This window comes from Periplaneta americana, chromosome 12 (genome assembly GCF_040183065.1).
Source record: "Periplaneta americana isolate PAMFEO1 chromosome 12, P.americana_PAMFEO1_priV1, whole genome shotgun sequence".
Classification (NCBI taxonomy): Eukaryota; Metazoa; Arthropoda; class Insecta; order Blattodea; family Blattidae; genus Periplaneta; species Periplaneta americana.
The window spans coordinates 148323405-148346855 of NC_091128.1; the positions used below are offsets into that span (position 1 = coordinate 148323405).

At 37.0% G+C, this 23451-nt stretch overlaps 2 protein-coding genes across 17 annotated transcripts in view; one reads left to right on the plus strand and one right to left on the minus strand.

Annotated features, from left to right (window-relative positions):
• The window catches only part of LOC138710981 (uncharacterized), a 105043-nt gene extending 95520 nt beyond the window's left edge, over positions 1-9523 (plus strand). The window contains exons 3-4 of the mRNA XM_069842232.1: positions 3326-3927; positions 9240-9523. Coding sequence (XP_069698333.1) covers positions 3326-3927; positions 9240-9399 — 762 coding nt within the window. The 3' untranslated portion in view covers positions 9400-9523. The remainder of the gene's footprint in view (positions 1-3325; positions 3928-9239) is intronic.
• Positions 9524-12149: 2626 nt separating this feature from the next.
• The window catches only part of LOC138710978 (NAD kinase-like), a 242643-nt gene continuing 231341 nt past the window's right edge, over positions 12150-23451 (minus strand). For 14 of the 16 annotated variants that reach the window (XM_069842229.1, XM_069842219.1, XM_069842216.1 and 11 more), the window contains one exon: positions 12150-12507. In XM_069842229.1, coding sequence (XP_069698330.1) covers positions 12424-12507 — 84 coding nt within the window. In that variant the 3' untranslated portion in view covers positions 12150-12423. Of the gene's footprint in view, positions 12508-22245; positions 22329-23451 lie in introns of those variants that run through there. The other 2 variants (XM_069842218.1, XM_069842228.1) reach the window with 2 other exon arrangements.

Below are 23451 nucleotides of genomic sequence, written 5' to 3' on the forward strand. Positions count from 1 at the left end.
AACCGCACAATAGTAGACTGGAACAGCTTACCTGCGGCAATCTTTCAGGGTGGTCCTCTTAAAATCAATACATTTAAGGAAAGGTTGAGAAGATTAGACTGAAAATGTAATTGGAAGTGCAGTGTAATTATTTAAGTTGTGTCATGTAATTAATTGAGTTGTTATATAATTAATTAAGTTGATATGTAAAATAATTTAGTTGATATGTAATTAATTAAGATATGTAATTTAGTTGATATGTAAATAAATTAAGGTGATATGTAATTAATTAAGATGATATGTAATTAAGTTGGCATGTAATTAATTAAGGTGATATGTATTTATTTAAATTGGTAATAGTTGGGTGAAATAGAAGTACTTATAAGTTAGATTTACTTTTGCTTTTCGTTAGGCGCTATTATAGAATAGTTTTTAATTATAGTCCTAAGTTTATTGCATCTACTATTTATAGATTTACGTTTATTTTATTTTATTTTATTTAGGTTTATTTTATTTTATTTCATGTAATTGTAATTATTGTATATTATATATCACTGCCACCGGGGTGTATACCCAATTGTAGTGTTAATAAATACATACATACATTACTGGTCTACGTCATGCAGTCTCTGTTTACACTCAGATTACAGTGATATTAAGGAGGCGGTGTTATATGAAGGTACCGAGAGTTCAGTTGTTCAGTGCATACAGCGGAAACAATATGCTCCAATGAATAAATATTGAGTAAAATATTAAGAAGGAACTGGACAGTAAGCAATTCAGTGCAAAGTTTGTCGTTCAATTACAAAAGGACGAAAACGCATATAGATCCATTGTAATACTAATATACAGAGTGGAAGTGAAATAGCTTTGCAGATTTACAGAGCGAATAGCTCATGTTGTATGTAACAGAAAACTACAATATTATATTGGTGGAAAGTTCATAGTTTTCTTTTTCAGAAAAAAAAGGTCCCCCCCCCCTAAATGTTTAACAACCTCTTATTCGGTAACTATTGCGAGTAGGATCGTGATTTTTATGCACATCTATAGGAAATCTAACAAAGAATAATTTATCTCTCTGGCGTATTTCAATAGCGCGCATGGTTTTCGTGTAAATTTAATTTAAAAAACGTCTAAATACAAACCACTGCACGATGCAAGCAAGTGGTAACGTCTTGGCAGAGAGCAGCTCATCTAGCGAGACACACCGAGTTCGTTGACCTCTTACATCTGTATCACGAGTAGTGTGCGTTAGCGGCGATGTTGTCGGACTGCTGAAACTTCAAACTTAATTTTCTAATTAAGCGTGCATTTAATTACAAAATGTAATATGGGTTTTCGACTCATTTCAGTGTACCCTATCATTCCTTTCATTCTGCAAGGTTATTTCACTTCCACTATGTACGTATAAGAAACATGTTATATTAATGGAAAATAAGGATGCTGCAGACATGCATTGAACATCAGAAACAAAACCGGACAGCAAAATGGATTTTCCCAGAGAGTTGTATAACATTCAAGAAAGTCGAAAAAAAAAATCTTCTGTAAGGCATTTTCAAATGTTCAACATTTGAAGTTCTATAAATACATAGACTAAACACCAGTCTTTCCGTAGTCAATCATTTGTAGAATATAGGGATAGGGAAAAACATCGAATTCCAATCGTAATCCTTTCGAAAATGTGTACATCGGCTTTTCAGAAAGTCGATAAGTTATATACATAATTTATTTCAATTATATTATTCATATGCTGTTCTCTATATATGTAGATATGTAAGTAAGATATTTAGAGATTTAATGTTATTGCAAGTTATATATCCTTACAGGGATATACAACTTAGCCTTGACTACTTATTTTAGGAATAACTTGTAGTCTGCGTAAGTGGTAGGTATGTAGTTGTAGCCTCCTAGAACTGTTAGTGCACACAGCCGATAGTCTACCGGTGCACACACACCTTTGTTTAAATGACCGTCTGCTCATGCCACTCGTCTTCTCTAACTTTTCCTCGAATCTGTTATAAATGCACTTACCACGCTTGTATAGCAATATACTATTTAGAGCTGTTCAGATTTGTTTATGTGCACTTTGTTATTCGCGTAATCGATTGCAGAACCAAGTCGATGTCCTCATACTAGCTCACGTTCCCGGCCTATGTACCATACTGCAGTCAACTTATATAATCGGTCCCCAACATTACAAGCCCACTCACTACTTCGAAGTATTGTGATGTTGCAATTCACACACAAATTCAATATTATCGGAAAGTGTACTGTAATGGCTAAGGCCCGTAACACACTTGAAGAGTTTTCGCTAGCGAGAAATGTGTTACGAGAAAGAGGCGAAGAGCCTTCCTCCACACACTTGGCGAGTTCTCGCTATCACAGATCACACCTCGCTATGATCATCTATGCACTGCCTTCATGCAGAAAGCATTTATCTGATTATAGTAATCACTCGTTGGGGGAAATATTATAGGTTATGTATTTACGTATATTGTCGTACTTAAATATATAACCTGTAAATATATTGTCGTACTTCACAAATTACGTACGAACGCTATGTTGAATCGGAGTATTCAGATGATGAGGAAATGGAGTTACATGAACATATTTTGTTAATGAAAAGAAGTAGGCCTAAAATTAAAGCCAGAAATATCTGAAAATCACATTGTATCTTACGAAAATAAGGGCGAGTTTTGGACACTGGTATCGATTTGAATGATGATACGTTCAGGCATTATTTCAGGTTAAATGGACCACAGTTTTTTGCCAATCATGATACGATAGATGATTCTTTGCTATGTTCTGATTAAAATTATGTAAACTGTTAAGACATATAGATACATTATTTCAAATGTTTAATTAATACTATTAAATCTCATCAAAATAAAATATAGCCCTGTTTATTTTCAGATAATCTGATATTTGTCTCCAGATTTCTTCTTTAAGTTTCGTGTTTTTATAGTTTTCATCCCGTGCATCCTATAAATAGGCCTACGGGTAACATCGTACAAGTTCGGTAAGTTTCTGACTGCAATTATCAGCCATCTTTCCCCATTTTCAAATAAAAACAATACAATTCATCGTCACATGTTATATCTTTTTCTACATTCAATCGTCATAAAGAGTATAAATGTCAAACATCTTTGATAAGTGTGTCAAGAAAATTCTATGAGCTACCGATCCCAGCGAGAAACTCGCGCGAGGTTTTTGCCTCGAACGAGAATCTCTTCCAGTGTGTGGACGTCCATTTGAATCCATGTTATCAATTTTTTAACTTTCTCGCAACACATTTCTCGCTGGCGAAAACTCTGCAAGTGTGTTACGGGCCTAACTCGTGTTGCAGGCTGGCACAGACGAGCAGTATGCGCGCTGGGTGAAGGCGCTGGCCGTGGAGGTGATGCGGCAGACGCCCCTGGACGCCGTGCGGTTCCTGGACATCCTGGGCATCCTGCAGGAGCGCGGTCGCAGCCGCACCAAGGAGCGCACGCCGGCGCCTGCCGCGGACGAGGTAGCAGCGCTGCTGCGGGCGTGCCAGCGCGCGGACCGCTACGTGCCGGTGCGGGAGAAGCGGCGGCTGTTCGAGTCGCTGGGCCGCGCGCAGAGCAGCGAGGACCTGCGCAGCGGGCGTCTGGAGGGCACCGCGCGGCGCAGCAAGCGGGCGCGCTCCTGCCACGATCTGAGTCGCTGCGGCGCCGTGGCCGTGCGCGAGATCTGCCGCTACTTCGAGACCCGCGCCGCCCAGCCCCCCGCGTCACCGACCTCCCCCACGCCCCGCGCCGCGAACACGGAGCTGGGCAACGCGTTCCTGAACCGGCGCCGCGTGCAGCGAGGGGAGCGCAGACTGGCGCGGCTCAAGCAGCAGGCGGCCGAGTGCGAGGAGGCCATCTGGAGGCTGCAGAACGAGATGGCGGCCCTCGACTGCAGCAACGGCGACGTCGACCACAGGTACATACCAACTACATGCCAATTCAATATCCCATCCTTAATCCCGCCCAGTAACCGCTGTGGAGTAACGATTAGCACGTCTGACCGCGAAACGAGATGTCCCGGTTCAAATCCTGGTTGGGGGTTTTCCCTCATTCAATAGGGATATCCTGAACTAGCACCAACAGATAGCGCACGTGTACTATGAGGGAAGCGCTTTGCGTGTGCATTTGTTTTTCGGTATATAAACATTGAGGATATACGTAGTGTATTAGTATATTAAATACTCTTAAAAACAACTAAAAATGGCAAATTTTTGTTATCTTCCTATATGTAAAAACCAGGGAAAGCTTTTTGTCTTCAATCAGGTCCCGAAATATTCTGAATATATGCTTTAAACCTTAAAAAATATAAGTAATAAAATTGGGTCTCGAAAGTGCTAGCTATTAAATAAAAGTAACTACTTCAAGTACGGAACGATTAGGGAAAACGCGGAAATTCTACTTGAAGCAAGTAAAGAGATAGGGTTGGAAGTAAATCACGAAAAGACTAAGTATATGATTATGTCTCGTGATCAGAATATTGTACGAAATGGAACTATAAAAGTTGGAGATTTATCCTTCGAAGAGGTGGAAAAATTCAAATATCTTGGAGCAACAGTAACAAATATAAATGACACTCGGGAGGAAATTAAACTCAGAATAAATATGGGAAATGCCTGTTATTATTCGGTTGAGAAGCTTTAGTCATCTAGTCTGCTGTCAAAAAATCTTAAAGTTAGAATTTATAAAACAGTTATATCACCGGTTGTTCTGTATGGCTGTGAAACTTGGACTCTCACTTTGAGAGAGGAACAGAGATTAAGGGTTTTTGAGATTAAGGGTTTTTGAGAGTAAGGTTCTTAGGAAAATATTTGGGGCTAAGAGGGATGAAGTTACAGGAGAATGGAGAAAGTTACACAACGCAGAACTGCACGCATTGTATCCTTAACCTGACATAATTAGGAACATAAAATCCAGACTTTGAGATGGGCAGGGCATGTAGCACGTATGGGCGAACCCAGAAATGCATATAGAGTGTTAGTTGGGAGGCCAGAGGGGAAAAGACCTTTGGGAAGGCCGAGACGTAGATGGGAAGATAATATTAAAATGGATTTGAGAGAGGTTAGATATGATGGTAGGGACTGGATTAATCTTGCTCAGGATAGGGACCAATGGCGGGCTTATGTGAGGGCGGCAATGAACCTCCGGGTTCCTTAAAATCCAGTAAGTAAGTACTTCAAGTAAGGAATTGTTGACTATAGTTTCATTTTGGAAGAGGGAAAAGAAACATTAATAAAAACATATGCAACCTCGACAGCGAGCTATGTTAGCTTAGATTATATGCAGTAGTTGTAGGAGTCTCCGAATTTTACGCCTGCAGTAAACTTTCGATAAACTGGAATGTTTATTATCCAGGACGATCCCTAGTGAAATCCATTTCGTGAATAATGTTTTTAATGTACTGTACCCTATATTATTAAAGCCATGTTTTAAGTTCAAATTTTCAAAATCATCCCACACAGTATTCAAAACTGCATTCCTTAAGCTACAAAACACACTACTAATCGTGATACTATTGCGATCATATTATATCATCCTATTAAAAATTGCACTTTATCTTTCTAGAACTACAGAAAAAATATGAATTTAATCTCGATAGTCTCTTCCCTATAAAAACACATTGGTGGCTGCATATCCTGTTTTTAGCGTACGGTTCTTAAATACTAATTATTAAAGAGGGCGATATTCACTTTCGACATATTTCCTATTTTTTTATTCGTGCATATCGTTCTCAAAGTTCTCGTTTAGGTTCATGAACATTCAATTTATTCGTATTTATATTCTGCATACTGCAGATTTCCCCACCCATCTCGGGGAATCGCTCAATATTATACAGGTTTACGTTATTATTTATTGTAAATTAAATTAAATTATGAGGTAAGAAAGTATTGAATTATATTAAATTATACTAGGTTATACAAAATAACTGTAAATATAATTTTGACACGCACAGAAAACCAACAAGCGGGAAAAAGTAATCAACTGTAGCATATGACAAAACATAGCCCTACAACATGTTGCGCCGCATGGAACGCTCCTGCGATCTGACGGTAAAACTTCGCATAAGATATCCCTATTGAAGCGGAATTGCTGGGTAACTTTCGGCGTTGAACCTCGCACTCTTTTCGCCATCACTCACATATTATCGTCACCATACAATAGCTCGGGCTAAGTTCACGGTGCGGCGTGCTGTACTTGTGCAAGAGCGCTCCCGTTTGTCTACCCAGTCATTCACAGAATAGTAGTGGTAAACACAATAAACCTCAGGTTGCAGTGTAGGCTAAGCCTTCGGTTCCCTCCTTGGTACAAGAGAAAGAAAACCGCGTGGTCTAAGCCGTGGTGCCTTAGACCTTACTTACTGGCTTTTAAGGAGGTTCATTGCCGCCCTCACATAAGCCCGCCATTGGTCCCTATCCTGAGCAAGATTAATCCAGTCTCTACCATTATATCCCACCTCCCTTAAATCCATTTTAATATCTTCCCATCTACGTCTCGGCCTCCCCAAGGTCTTTTTTCCCTCCGGTCTCCCAAATAACACTCTACATGCATTTCTGGATTCGCCCATACATGCTACATGTCCTGGCCATCTCAAACGTCTGGATTTTATGTTCGTAATTATGTCAGGTGAAGTATACAATGCGTGCAGCTCTGCGTTGTGTAACTTCCTCCATTCTCCTGTAACTTCATCCCTCTTAGCTCCAAATATTTTCCTAAGAACCTTACTGTTAGGTTTCGTAACAAGCTGTTTTTTACGGTGATGGGTTGTGAGCTCTTCGCCCAACCCCCAAGCTGGAGGACCACCCCTTATCGGCTGTCCACGATTGCTTATTCAATATATTCTCAGCTACCCTCCATATCTGGAGGCCGTCTCCTCTATCCGCAACCTGAGGACGCGCCATGCCTTAGACCAGTGATACAAAATGAGTCCTCATTCTAATTAGTGCAAATTTCTGCTGTATAAAGCAGCTCTGAGTTCATGCAAAATTCTAGCGATATTCAAAGAAAATAAGTTTCAAATTTTGTTCCAAGTCTATGTGCGTGCAAAAAAAGATATGATTTTCCAGCTTGACAAAAATATAAATACTTATACAAAGAACATGACGTCCTTAAATAAGATACATACATGAACACAGAGTCAATTGTAAGTAATGTAATTAATTTTAAGAGGTTAATCTTCGAGATATTTCAAACAATGTTTTAATAGAATGTTGATCGTTTTTGCTTCCTTTTCGAGATAAAAACTATTTTATATGAACCATTTCCCAATATGCTCAGTCAGTTTAAGAGATCAGAGTATTATGATTGATATAATTTTAGTTTTGTCCTTTGAATGTGCAGAAATTTCATCCGAAAAAAAAAATTAACGTTAAGTTCTGCACAGGAATTTTTCAAAGTTACATTTGTTCGTATTACATTTATGCATATTTAAAGGGCAAAACTAAAATTCTTTCCATCATTTATCAACAGTAATCTCACTAGAGGTTTTGATTTATCTAGAGAAAATCAAAACTCGAGTGGGATTTAATTGACTATTACACGATTAGAAGAAAGTATATAAAGATTAGAAGTAACAAAGTACTCCAATACAATAAAATATTAATTGGCTTACGAAAATACAACTGTCTTCAAATGTATTATTGTACCATCTCAACATTACGCAAGATGGCAGTAGTGTTTTATGATTATGTTTTCTTGTTACCGGTATCAGTTGTGCCAACTATGGAATCATCATTGAACTCTGTGGACTGTTACTAGTCAAGAAGGCTTTGTTGATTCAGTTTCATTTTTATTAAAACATTTGCATTCCACTTCAATCATCCGGATCCCAGTAATCAACGTCACTTGACAGATGATTTTCAATAAATCTTAGGCCTAATATTAAACAATCTCTGATACGTGACTATCCATAATATCATATAGCAGAAGCTGTAACAAACATAATCTAAATAATATAAACAAGTGTTAGAAAAGTTTTAATTAGGGATGATGAAATAAACAAGAAACATTTTAATTAACGATGATGAAATAAAAAATAAACATGAATAATTTTAAAAGAAACAATTATTGAAAGTAGGTACAATTTTCATATTTAATGTTTTAGTGGTTGGTGGTTCAGTTGATGTTATATTGGACGTGTGCGTAAAAGAAGTGAACTCGTTGATGTACATGGTGTATCCCTCAACTTATTCAGGATTTCCGAATGGTGTTCTTCATATATGACCAATGATCTTTATTAATTCTTGTTCATGAATGCCAATGCGAGTCCTATTTGAAAGTGATGTGCATCGACTGGAGTGGTTTGTAATTTTCTGTTTTTTGACGTCCAGACCAGTGCAGTTTGAAATGTTGGCAAACAAAGAAACAAATGCTAGGGTAGTGATAAAAATAAACAAATGCTAGGGACGCGATAAAATTGTGCGATAAGCAGCCATGATTGGTTGAAAGACGTCCTTTCGTACCGTTTTATTGGTCGAAAGTAGTGTGGCGTAGTAAAAGTGTAAATTAATAGTCATCATAATACACTGCTCTCTTAAACTGACTGAGCATATTGGGATTCAATCAATGACTTTCCCAAACCACGCCATGAAATGTTTCATATAAAACAATTTTTTATCTCGAAAAGAAAGCTGAAGCGAAGAAAATTGTATTAAACTTTTTGTTAGAAATATTTCAAATAAAAACCCCTTAAATTACTAACATTACTTACGGTTCACTCTGTATAATAATAATAATAATAATAATAATAATAATAATAATAATAATAATAATAATAATAATAATAATAACAATAATAATGTTTTATTTTCGCTGGCAGAGTTAAGGCCATAAGACCTTCTCTTCCACTCAACCAGCCTTAATCAATACAATACATATTTAAATTACGAATATTTACACTACACTTAAAAGGTTCTCCAGCAATATTCTTCAGTTAAGTTTTAACGACTAGTAGACTACATATTTATTTAAATACATACATACATACATACATACATACATACATACATACATACATACATACATACATACATACATACATACATACATACATACATACATACATACATACATACATAGGCTAAAATCATAAAATTAATAAAAACACAAGAAGAAAGCTTCAAAGCATTCACTTGAATTGATTTATTAATACAAGTTTTGTCATTACTGTTACACTTAGAAATTGAGATGTACAGCGTGTTCATAATAATTCGCACGTGTTCTTGTCCGTGGCAGGGCGCAGCTGTACGCGGTGCTGGAGCAGAGGCTGGTGGAGCAAGAGACGCAGCTCAGCCGCCTGCAGGACGACGCCAACCGCACCCTCAAGGAGGTGGAGCTGGCGGCAGACAAGTTCGAGACCGCTCTTGTGCAGGAACAGGACTCGCTCAAGACTTGAACCAAAGACTCTCATACCAAATACAGACTCATGTGTGAATGTGCGCTACAGAGTGAATGAACGAACCATCCGCATTGTTTTATAATTAATGTGTTGTACAAAATATATAATCTTACAAATATCAGTATTTCATTTATTCAAGCCTATTGGCTACTTGCGACAAGTTAGATTATACATATCTTGCACCGCGACCCCCAAGATATAATTCCTAACGAGGTTAATGTCTATATTATATTATCACCGCAGTGTCCGCTTTTTATCAACCAAGTACACGATGTGTAGGCCTACAGAAAGATGTGCGATCCAGTGAATCTTACACCATCTGTGATTAGCACCACTAAGACATTTTCACATCATTTATACTTTCAGATACTAAGGACCTATTTTCAACACGGTAACTTTGACTAAAGACAGATGATTAGCATTACTAACAAAGAAATAGGAAAAAATCGATTTCTGTAATTTCCTGACAAACTTGGCACAGTTAGCACCGTTAATTGGAACTTAGTTGCATAAAGTAGTTCACGAAAATTGGAGCAATTAACGATGAAAGAGTAATGCAACGGAGAAAAATTCTCTCCGGCGCCGGGACTTGAACCCGGGTTTTCAGCTGTACGTGCTGATGCTTTATCCACTAAGCCACACCGGATACCCACCCCGGCGTCGGACAGAATCCTCTCAGTTTTAAGTTCCAACTCTTGGGTTCCCGTTCCATTACTCTTTCATCGTATGATGACGCAGAATATCTGCATGGAAATAACATATGTATTTCGGTACATTAAAATAATATATATGATATGCGTAAATCACTTCGTGATTTAAGACGGCGCTTATTCTGTCGGATCACGGCCAACTAGTCACTCATAACGAGTGCACCTCAGCACATGTATGGACTTCAGTCCTACGTTCATAGACCTCTATGACGTAGTGCAGAGGGCGGCCACTAGAGGGAACCAAAGAGTTGGAACTTAAAACTGAGACAATTCTGTCCGACGCCGGGGTGGGTATCCGGTGTGGCTTAGTGGATAAAGCATCAGCACGTAGAGCTGAAAACCCTGGTTCAAATCCCGGCGCCGGAGAGAATTTTTCTCCGTTCCATTACTCTTTCATCGTATGATGACGCAGAATATCTGCATGGAAATAACATATGTACTTCGGTACATTAAAATAATATATATGGAGCAATTAAGGTTTGCATTCACATAATATGTGTCCAGTACATTCACCTGCCTTTAATTAATGTATAGACGAAAGCGAATCAAAATTAAAGACCTTAGAAGTTAATTCAGAATAAATAGACTCATTTCTTATATATTAATTGTTAGTTTGGTTATAATCACTGTGGGAAATTTTAACACTATGTTCTATCGTAAGGAACAGGAGAAAGTAATTCTGATAGTGAAACGTTATATGCAGTGGCTGGATATATTTCGACAAATTATTATAGTAAGCAAAATTATAAATTATAGCAAAATAATATTATACAGTACACATATTGTAAGTTCTGTTATATCCCTTGTCTAATAGAAATCGGTGCTACAATTTTTAACCACATTTGTGAACTTTTAAACTTTTTTTTAAACGTGCTTATTTTAAGAAACTCGCTCAAACAACCGTCGCGCTGAAACCCACAAGTATGCTTATTACTTTAACACCAACTATGTCCTGTAAAAAAATTAAGTGAAATGACATTGAACGCTCAGAAAATGGAAGTGAAGTGGGCAAAAAGGACTAGAAAATTAGTGAGAGAAATAAAATGGCAAAACAAATCAGGTAAAAGAAAAAGGAAATAGTAGGGAATAAACGTGAAAGGAAGCAGGACTAGAAATTAAAGTAAGATGAAGGAAAACAACTAAATAATTAAAGGACAGGTAGGGAAAGGATTATGGAATTCAAGCGAAAAGAAGAATAAAGATTTTACAATTAAAGCGATGGGAAGGAAAAGGACTATACAATTTAATAAAGTGATGGGAGTGAAAGGACTACACAATTGGTGATGAAAATGAAAAGTACTATACAATTAGTGATGGGAAGGAAAAGAAATACAGAATTAGTGAATACAGAATTAAGTGATGAGAAGGAAAAAGGACTTCACAATTAAGTGATGAAAAGGAAAACGATTACACAAGTGATAAGGAAAAAGATTACATAATTAGTGGTGGGAAGAAAGAGGTATACACTATTAAATGATGAGAAAGAAAAGGACTACACAATCAAGTGATGAGAAGGAAAAGAATTACACAAGTGATGAGGAAAAAGACTACACAATTAAGTGATGAGAAGGAATAGGACTACGCAATTAAATTGATAGGAAGGAAAAGGACTACACAATTAAAGTGATGAGAAGGAGAAAGACTACATAATTAATTCATGAGAAGGAATAGGACTACGCAATTAAATTGATAGGAAGGAAAAGGACTACACAATTAAAGTGATGAGAAGGAGAAAGACTACATAATTAATTCATGAGAAGGAATAGGACTACGCAATTAAATTGATAGGAAGGAAAAGGACTACACAATTAAAGTGATGAGAAGGAGAAAGACTACATAATTAATTCATGAGAAGGAATAGGACTACGCAATTAAATTGATAGGAAGGTAAAGGACTACATAATTAAAGTGATGGGAAGAAAAACGAATACACAATTAAGGAAAAGGCTAGACAATTATAATGAACACAAGGAAAGGGACTAAAAATGAGAAAATTGCAACATTTTCCCATCGGAAAGTGATTCAGAATACAACAGCTGATAAATTAATGCTTTACTTTCCAATATAAAACACATCTGACATGGTGAACAAGATGAGAAAAAAATAACACTTGTGAAAAAAAGAAATTCGTGGCACTTGTAGGAGATGAACACTTACAAACTCCTAGCGATTACAAAAGTGACACGACACCTAGCTGTCGAGCTGGTCCGCGTGTTCGAGCGAGTCGAGGGTGTCGTTGGAACTGGAGTGGGTCAGGTCGCTCAGTTCGTCCAGGTGCTTCTGGCGCTTGCGCACGTTCCAGTGGAGGCACTCAGCCAGAGAGTCGAACCAGTCCGAGATCTGATCCTGTGCGCATATCGAAGGCACCGGGTAGATAGACGTCGTCACGCGCAGGCTAAACACAACAAAAAAACAAGCTTCAGACACAGGGATCTTGAACAACTACAGCTTCTTTTGTAGAGGAAATCAAGCTGTTGATACCATGCTTTATTGATTTCTTTGGTGGCAATAAGGTACCTTTGGTGGGCATGAAAAATAGCACTAGTTAAAAATTATTATTAAAGTGGCCGTTAAGAGATTTTAGATTTTCATGGTTTTTCGTTCGGAAGAAAAGTTTGGGGTTTCCACAGCATGATGGGGCTTCCATTTCCAACAGATTGGAATTACCTACAATGTCCATAATCTGGGTGTACAATGTACATCTGTACTGGAAGACTGTGCACCTATGGTGACATTGTGGTAAACACTAAAGACCGAATTTTTAAATTTCATTTTCAAACCTAACATTTTCTCAAGGTACGAATTCAAACTCACAAGCGAAAATTCAACATTACGGCAGGTTGGTAGTCTTTTCTCCGATTTATTTACAGCAGAATCTTGAACAATATGAGGCTACATAAAGGAACTGAGAACTAGCTTTCAGCTTCGGAGAAATGAACTGAAATCCTGGCGAGAACAAATTTTATGTACAAGTAGTTTATGATGGATAAACGTTGTTGGAGGAGGCTTTCTGTTTCCTTGCCTTCATTTGAACATTTCCCCAAATCCACAATCATTATTATCACTAGTTATGTAATAATGGGATACCATTATAAATTATATTATTCTTAACCATTAGAAAAAAAAACATTAAATAACCATGTATAGGCCATACACAATTCATCAGCGGCGAACAGTATCAACACCTTTTTATTATTATAGGAAGAGAGGCTTCTCTTTTGTACTGATGACTTCCTGCACCATTTAATATTTCCCGGAGGGATAATTTCATGTGATCCTTACGGCATACGTTAGGCTTATACTTAGACAAGCGCGGATTTAGGCATTCCTGATAGCGGAGGGATAATAATAATAATAATAATAATAATAATAATAATAATAATAATAATAATAATAATAATAATAATAATAATAAACAATACTAATAATAATAATAATAATAATAATAATAATAATAATAATAATAATCATCTTTTGAAGAGGTGGAGAAGTTCAAACATCTTGGAGCAACAGTAACAAATATAAATGATACTCGGGAGGAAATTAAACACAGAATAAATATGGGAAATTCCTGTTATTATTCGGTTGAGAAGCTTTTATGATCCAGTCTGGTGTCAACAAATCTGAAAGTTAGAATTTATAAAACAGTTATATTACCGGTTGTTCTTTATGGTTGTGAAACTTGGACTCTCACTTTGAGAGAGGAACAGAGATTAAGGGTGTTTGAGAATAAGATTCTTAGGAAAATATTTGGGGCTAAGAGGGATGGACGTTACAGGAGACTGGAAAAAGTTGCACAACACAGAACTGCACGCATTGTATTCTTCACCTGACATAATTAGGAACATTAAATCCAGACGTTTGAGATGGGCAGGCCATGTAGCACGTATGAGCGAATACATAAATGCATATAGAGTGTTAGTTGGGAGGCCGGAGGGAAAAAGACCTTTAGGGAGGCCGACACGTAGATGGGAAGATAATATGAAAATAGATTTGAGGGAGGTGGGATATGATGATAGAGAATGGATTAATCTAGCTCAGGATAGGGACCAATGGCGGGATTATGTGAGGGCGGCAGTGAACCTCCGGGTTCCTTAAAAGCCAATAAGTAAGTAAATAATAATAATAATAATAATAATAATAATAATAATAATAATAATAAAGGAAAACATGTGTAATCTTTAGATCTTAGATACTTTTAAAATAAGTGCTATGAGAATATTTTTCCACTCCTAGTTCTCAAAAGTACAGTATTAACAAGTCAGCCCGTTTATAGGAATGTAAAAGTCAATTGGCTACACTCGTAATTAAAACAACTCTCATCCTGTCAGTAGTTTTCCGTGGATTTTATAAGGTGCTAGAGCAAGATGTCGTAATGAGCTCTAAGAGAAATGAGCCACGGACCTACACAATGTCCCCGCCATATACCGTATTTCAGCATTTTTCAAATTAATTCATTCAAAACTCGCTGCCTTGGCTTTCTTAGTGATTTCTGGGCAAGCTAATTCGGTCTTCTAAAGACTCGGATCCTTTGACTAGCGAAGATAGTGGCGTGTGACTCCCAACCGTTACTCCGACCCAGCTAACATCTTAGTCGACTCTGCTGTGTGCTGTTCAGCCATATTGTTGATGGTGCTCTACGAATTCCCTCCCCTTCATGTGGTCCATACATACATATTCGGTTTTTTCCCTTAAAATTTTTCTCGATTTCTTCAATGGAATGGCGACAGAGTGGGACAAATGACCAACTGGCTTGGAGCCCACACAGGTTCTTTCCCACAGCCCGATTCTCCTTGCAAGAACGCCCGCCTGAGTAGCTTTTAGTTATTTTTTCCCTTCCTATATCCTCATTTCGATTTTGATTTGATTAATTGAAACTCGCTTCGTTTTTCAAGTTGGTTATTTCACAACGCTGTACTCTACACATCAACGTCAAAATGACAAGTCAACAACTAACTGTTTGCTGACAGGTGTTCAAGAAACTGTTCTTATTCTAACATGAAGTTAGAAAATTCACTGTTGTTAAAGGGAGAGGATGGTATTTTTTGGTGAAAAATGAGTAAATTAAAAAAAAAATTCTTTAAAATACTCTGTGATGTGTGTGGAATGCATAGCATAACATTTTGTGGGTATTTGTTTCCTTATCGGATGTTGAGTCGCCATTTTTAAACTTCCTGCGTTATGGATTTTTAAATCATTCACCCACTTTTATTGTTGTTTCTGGTAAATTAAATTTTCAATTTTTTTTTCTTTAAAATACTCTTTGATATGTGTGAAATGCATTGCATAACATTTTGTGGGTATTTGTGCCCTTATCGGATGTTAAGAAGTCAGTTTTAAACTTCCTGCGCTATGGATTTTTAAATCACATGCCCCCTTTTGTCGGTTTCCAGTAACTTCATTTTTTTTTTTTTTTTTTGCTACATTGCCAGACAAAAATGGATATAATTTCTGAACTATTAAAGATACATGCATGAAATTTAGAACACATTCTTTAGACTATTAGGAAACTTTTCTCTGCAACAGAATGTTGTTAATTGATTTCATTTTAAAAATACGCCCGTTCGTTTGCAAGAAAGGAAATCAGAAAAGTGTTATTAAATTTTAATTGCTTATTTTACAAACGTAGGGACTAATAACAAAATTCTGTTACAGACAGTTTGTAGAGCATGCTTTTGCAAATAAATTGCAAAAAACTGTTTGAATCTATCTTTAAAGACGATTTAGATATATCGGTTTTAGTACAATTCTGCATTAGATATATATATTTTTTTTCAAATTTGGGCCCGCAAATAATTTTTTTTCAAAATATATATATTTGGTTGAGTTGCTGCAGCTATGAGCTCTCTACATACAAAAAATTAATATTTTACACCAAATAGAAAAATAGTTTAAAAAAATACCATCCTCTCCGCACAAGTTTAAATCTGACGAAAACTATAAATTTCCACTACTCAAAACTGAAAAGTATATAGTCATTTTGTAACCGAATCGCTTTATTATAATTTCATGAAATTCATGCATTCATAAACCGAAAAATGGTATATTAGATTTATATGTACAGATACGGAAATAAAATTTGGCGCTCCCTTATTGCACAAGTTTCGCTTACAACACCCTGCGCATGTGCAGTAAACAAGAGCCCCTACATATATATTATTTCTGGACAGTCGTGTGAAATTTTTGCCTACATACAGATGGACGTCCATGAAGACTTGCTCCAAATTTTAATTCGTATTTGTACAAAACTGAATCGAAGAAGCAATGAAAAACTTGGTTAAGTGACGTTATATAAGGCGTTTGATAGAACTGAATATAAAGTGTAAATGAGTTCAACGATTAAAAATTCAACACGTATTCTTCTTGTAATAATGTCTAATTTCGAATATTATCCCCTTTGCCTTGGATGACGACTGTAAAGCGATTCACGCCTTCGACGAGGCGCAGGATACTCTCTTGAGGTAATAGTAATATGCGTTACAAGAGCGGTATGTTGAAGTTTTCATGTTCGAGAAAAAGTTTGAAAAAGCGAAACGTAGTTGAGCTTTTTTTATTTCCGAGAATTGAAAGAAAACATACCGCTCGTGTATCGTACATTATTTTGTGCGAAGATCGTTTATTACATGCCTGAAAGAGGAATTTCTGATTAGTTGCAATGAAATCTCCATCTTGTTTTCTATTTAATGACGGAAAATTTGCAAAACAAAAATATCTATCTTCAACATTGTTGCTTTAAAATGTTTTCTATGTTTACTATACTCCAGCAGGCTGTGATATACGCCTGTCTTCCCCCCCCCCCAGTCTATGATGAGTCTGGAATCTTGTTGATTTTTTCACGGCTTCCTTAATGTTACTTGCATCACGAATGCAGTAACTTTAGTGGAGTTGTAGAGTTTACTTAATGTTTGCAAATATTTCAAAACAATAATTAACAGTGCAATTTAGGTGAAATTGCAGTGGTAAGTTTCCAATTTATAATTATTACTATAGTGAACGTCTCTAAAAATAATATGTTAAAAGCCTAAAGCAGTAAAATCAATATGTCACTTAAGCGGTAAGAAGAGGGAAATTGTTATGTGTGTTAGGTTGGGAATACTGAATGTGGAATTTTAGACTTTCCGCGGATTGGTTTTGTGCGGAAACCAAGCAAATACGCACGATCTCGCACAAAAGTTCTTACTCCTCCAAAAAGTGCTTCTTCCAAAGCTTGAAGAAGTTTCTAGATGCAGTCCCCTCTTCTGTACAAGTTGTTTCAATTGATCCCAGACCTGTTCAATGTATTTCATTAACTCATAAAAATATGATGCAGTTATAAAATGACTACCTTACAATTCTGAGCAATGTATCACCAAGTCGAGTAACTCTACTGATAAACCCAGTTATCACAATTCTGTCTTTGTGGAATATACATTAAAGATTCATATTGCAAGGAATGGTGCAGGAGTTTAACAGTTGCTTCCAGTAACTTCAGTTCATTCAAGCTGTTTGCCACTCATGAAGTGTGATTCGCTGCACACAAAAAACACGGATTAATACACTCACATATATTTCCACAATTATTTCCCCTTTAAAGAAATTGAAAGTTAGAATTCAACAAAGATTTTAAACACTTTGCATTTATCGTAAATACACAAAACATAACCTGTTATCACCATATTACCACCACCTCCACCACCACAAAAATAACTCGAAGTACATATTAGAGCGCGTAAATGCAAAGCAACTGAGACACACGCTAAGAATGCAGCAGCTGTATTGTTATTAATCTAAAATTACTGTATTCAAATCCACGAACTATTCATTACAGCCTGCACATCCGACTTAATTCCAGGTGAATTATAAGCTCTTCTAGCCTGAGTTTATTTTCATTTTAAGAACTGACAAAAGTACAAAAGTTCATTCCAAATTATGTTTTTGTTCAGATACATCTATTAATAATTTTACTCTTAACCTGATACATCAAGAGAGCAATGAATGATAACTTCCACACATCCTGCATATTGCCCTGCCTTAGATGAAGCCAGGAAACTTCACTGTTCCTGAGGATAAAAGAGATTAAACTAGCCAACATATGCAAGTTTATACAGAGCAATTCATAAGTGTAAATATTAGAAGGGTGTAATGTAGCAATAAAAGGAGGACTAAAATGCTTTATAACACTTTTTTCTGAAAGTGCTTTATTTCAGAGTTACGTTGCAATGAAATGGATAGATTATTGAGGATCAGTAGGTTGGCCAGTCAGATCACCGGACATGAATCCCCTGGATTGAAGGTACTAGTGTAAGTAACTGATAATCTGAACAGAGCACAAATGCAGCAACGAATTTTGAACGTAGCTGTGATAGTTTTCGGCCTGAGTTCAACGGATGATGTTACAAAATCACAAAAGCGACGAGTACATTTGTTTACGAGGTCAGGGTAATCACTTCAAACACTTATTATGTACTACACTGTAATTTTTGTAAACTTTTCGAGAGAAATTACTTTCAGTTTGTGTTGAATTTATTACTGCTTCTTCGCTACATAACTCTAAAAAAATCACTTAAAAAATCATTTTAATCTTGTTTTTACTGATATGTTACCACCCATATAATATTTACAGTTATTTATTTTCATTTCGCATTATGCTTAACTCCTGGAAATGGAGTGCACAATGGGCTAGTTGAATAGGTTTAAATCCTGAAATATTTTGTCACATAATAATAATAATAATAATAATAATAATAATAATAATAATAATAATAATATAATAATAACAATAATAATACTGATTCTACTGAAAAGAGGGACAACTGAGGTGCGATAATTTGTGTACTATTATTTTGAGCTGCCCTACAGAGCTCTGATTGGCAGAAACTCAACGCATTGTTACACTCCATTGGTGCATCAATGTATGAGTCAGTAAAATCGAAATCTCTCGTGGTATTACCTATTTTATTATTAAAAAAAAACACAGGAGTTTGAGCTAACCTACATAAACACTTCCTGTGATTATAATAATAATAATAATAATAATAATAATAATAATAATAATAATAATAGCCGTAAATCCCAGTAGGGCAAGGCCTCCTGCTTGAGTAGGGATGGCTCGAGTCTTGACCATCAGAAGAGCAGACTTGATGGTCTATTTACATTCCTAGTTTTTTTTCGTCCACAATTTCATTAGCACTGGTTGTTGCTGCCGCTAAAAGTTGGTTGATTGCGTCCCTCTACCGTGTTCTTTGGCGTCTTATTCTAGTCTACAGTCCTCCTATACTGTTTTCGCTGTAAGAAAAATCCTAATGTAAACATAAGCACGTTGTTGTCATATCCGTGATTGGCTCCCAGTCGAAACACTAACATGACGCAGGAAAATATAGTTCGTATTTGGAAACCACAATCTTGTATTATTTGAAAACAAAAAATTGAATTCTAGTCGTTAAATACGATGAAACATTTCACTTCCTCATATGTAAAACGCTAAGTAAAAGAAAAGCTACTTTTATATTTTGTTATGTATTAGGAACGCGGATGAATACCAACAGCAATACCGAGGTAGTCTACTCTTGTAACAAGCTGGCGTCACTTGAGCACGTAGTTGTTCACGTAAGAAAGTTGTACTAAAGTATGGCTTCTGCATCCTCAACTGTCCATTGTGAAGGCATAAGACTTAAAAATAATTTAATTACAGTAATTATAAAGTAAATGTTCCCTAAGCAAACGAATGCATAGTAATGAGGTTAGGCTTACTTGACAAATAACGGGAAATGTTTAACATGAAACAGAATGTACAACAGTAGGCGGCAACACGTACTGAGAATCTATGGCTCCAAACAGCGGCCAATGAAGCCTCACTTCAGTCACGTGCTATTGTTTACATTAGGATTTTTCTTACAGCGAAAACATTATAGCTGCAACTTGAACTCGTCTCCCCATCTGGTCCTCGGTCGTCCACGGTTTCTCAAGCCAATTCTTGGATCCCACAGTGTCGCCGTGTGCGCCCATCTGGTAGGTTGCATTCGTGACTATAATGCGTTTGTTAAATTCGAAGAGCAACAAGGCATCCCTTCTAAGATCAATGACATTTCAATAGTTGCTCCACTGACTCTCAAACATTATGAACCAAATTATTTATGCTTCAGTAATATTTATACCACAGTCAAGATGTGCATTCTCCCATGAGATGTTCGTGGATTTGCTGCAGAAAATAAAATTTGAGTGAAATCAATTTACAATTGCAGCAAACAGCAGGAACAAGCTCCACGTGAGCTGGTCAATGTTGGCAGCAGCGTGTCAGCATAGTGTTAGCAGGGAATGCAGGCTAGTTATCTGCACAAGCAAGAGTTACAGTAACTTTCATGGTTAATGTCAGGGCCCAGCACAAACATGCACACCAGATGCGGGGGCAAGCCTCTTCCAATGTGATGCCCTCTCAGAGGGAGTCTGAACACAACACACAAAGTTCTGATGTTAGTAACACGTAAACCAGTCATGGATTTATCCTGTAAGCAGAAAGAAATCCAAAATAAATATTTTGAGCTTAGGTAGTTGGTAAGACGGGCGTGTTATATTGTCCTAAATGGCAATAGCGAGCTTATTTTTCTAGAAATAACAATAAAACGTCAGTCTTGGAAATATTATACTGGTGAGTAATTTATCTTCCGACCGGAAACCGGCAACTTTGCTTTTTGGCGGGCGGGCTCTCGTACGGTGGTTACGGAAACAGCGCAGTGTCGGCGAATCGATAAACCACAAACTACTAATTAAAATATTATTCATCCCTGATTCACAACACTTCTGCACTTTTATCAAATATGATAAAATCGTTAAAACTTGTTAGAATGAAGTAACCACTTTTAATTATGTAATTACACAGTTAAATATTAAAACTTAATAAGTTACTATACATTTGTGGCTAGTTTCGCTGTGGTTTCCGACATTTTCAAATTGAATACAGTCGACTCCAAATTATTCGCTGTAATTAAATTATGGTTTATTTAACGACGCTCGCAACTGCAGAGGTTATATCAGCGTCGCCGGTGTGCCGGAATTTTGTCCCGCAGGAGTTCCTTTACATGCCAGTAAATCTACTGACATGAGCCTGTCGCATTTAAACACACTTAAATGCCATCGACCTGCTCGGGATCGAACCCGCAACCTCGAGCACAGAAGGCCAGCGCTATACCGACTATGCTACCGAGGCCGACACCAACGTATACATAAAAACTTTTTAAGTAATCTATACAACAATGGAAATATAAATTTAACAACCTTATATATTATGTTGAGGTATGTGTGTATTACTGTATGTCCCAGCCCGGACATCCAGTACTGTATACTGGACTTGTAAGAATGTCTGTAAGATGTTCAAAATATTTTCTTCATAACTTTCAGACCCTTACTAAAACAAACTTTAGAAACTGCTTATGTTCACCAAATCAGTATGTTGTAAGAAATTTTCTGAATATTGCAACCATATATAAGAAATCAATCTCTCAAACATTTTGGGATTAGACAGTGCGCTCATTACTATTCGCAGAAAAAAATTAATACATTTGCAGAGTTTCATTACGAATCTTTTATATAATCGTCAGCCAATCCCACACAACATTACCACAATTTACACTATGTCTTCGAAATCGAGCTGGAAGTACTGGAATAAAATCCCTTTCAGTTAACACGCACGCCGAGTTAAATGTCCCTAGACGCCAAGTCTGGAGAGTAGGAAGATTGTTGAAACACACATAAATTTTGACACAAGAAACTGCATCACATTTAAAGTTCCGTGAGTTGCCAAATACAGCAGGTAAGCTGAAAGGGAACTGTTCACTCACGAAACTTTGCTTCATGTCGAAAATTTTGAAAGTACTCACAACTGTTATAATTTTGCTAACATCCCTGCAGGTTACTGATTCAGTTCTCTGGTATATGTCGCTCAATATTTAAAAGCTACGCAAATCTGAGTCCAATAACTGTTTGGTGATAGATATTCAAACATGAATTAATTACAATAAAACGTGTCCAAGCGAACTCAAATCATAAATTCGAAAAAGCGAAAAATGGGGGATGTAAGCTGTACTTGCGTTAAGCCCGTTTGTGCCAAGTTGCAAGCCGTTAGTGATACAACACACAGATGCAACTGGTGAGCACACACCTATCTCCAACATGCATTTCCTGCTGGTAGCGCCCGTCAAACGACACGCAGGCCGTGCTCCTGGCGTCACTGTTCAGCATTATCTGAAACAGTCGCACATCACGTCACACGCCGCTCCTTCTGCTGTACGCTGTCAAGGGCTTCTGATGGTCGGAGACCGTGGTCACTGAACAGAGTTCTGTGTCTTACAGGATTCTACTTACCCGACTTTCAAATCTACGGAAGGCATGCACGGTCCAGAATCGGTGACATGACAGAGAATCAATGGAGGAGAGAATTGGAGGTGAAGTCAAATGCTCGGCAAAAACCTATCTGTCCACTATAGTTAGGTAGGTAGGTAAGTAGACGCTATGAAGGCGGTTCGGGAACACGAAGGTCCTCATGATCTCAGCACTAAATTCAGGCGATGTGATTAGCACAAGCTCTGACCACATTTTGGCGCAGACTGTATTTTTCTCCTCAGTAGTTATGGGGACAACTCGGTAATTGACAGTCATATATGGGATAACTATGCTTGTCTATGCGGATGACGTGAATATGTTAGGAGAAAATCCACAAACGATTCGGGAAAACACGGGAATTTTACTGGAAGCAAGTAAAGAGATAGGTTTGGAAGTAAATCCCGAAAAGACAAAGTATATGATTATGTCTCGTGACGAGAATATTGTACGAAATGGAAATATAAAAATTGGGAATTTATCTTTTGAAGAGGTGGAGAAGTTCAAATATCTTGGAGCAACAGTAACAAATATAAATGATACTCAGGAGGAAATTAAACACGGAATAAATATGGGAAATGCCTTTCATTATTCGGTTGAGAAACTTTTATCATCCAGTCTGCTGTCAAAAATTCTGAAAGTTAGAATTTATAAAACAGTTATATTACCTTTATGGTTGTGAAACTTGGACTCTCACTTTGAGAGAGGAACATACGTTAAGGGTATTTGAGAATAAGGTGCTTAGGAAAATATTTGGGGCTAAGAGGGATGAAGTTACAGGAGTATAGAGAAAGTTACACAACACAGAACTGCGCGCATTGTATTCTTCACCTGACATAATTAGAAACATTAAATCCAGATGGGCAGGATATGTAGCACGTATGGGAGAATCCAGAAATGCATATAGTGTGTTAGTTGGGAGGCCGGAGGGAAAAAGACCTTTAGGGAGGCCGAGACGTAGATGGGAAGATAATATTAAAATGGATTT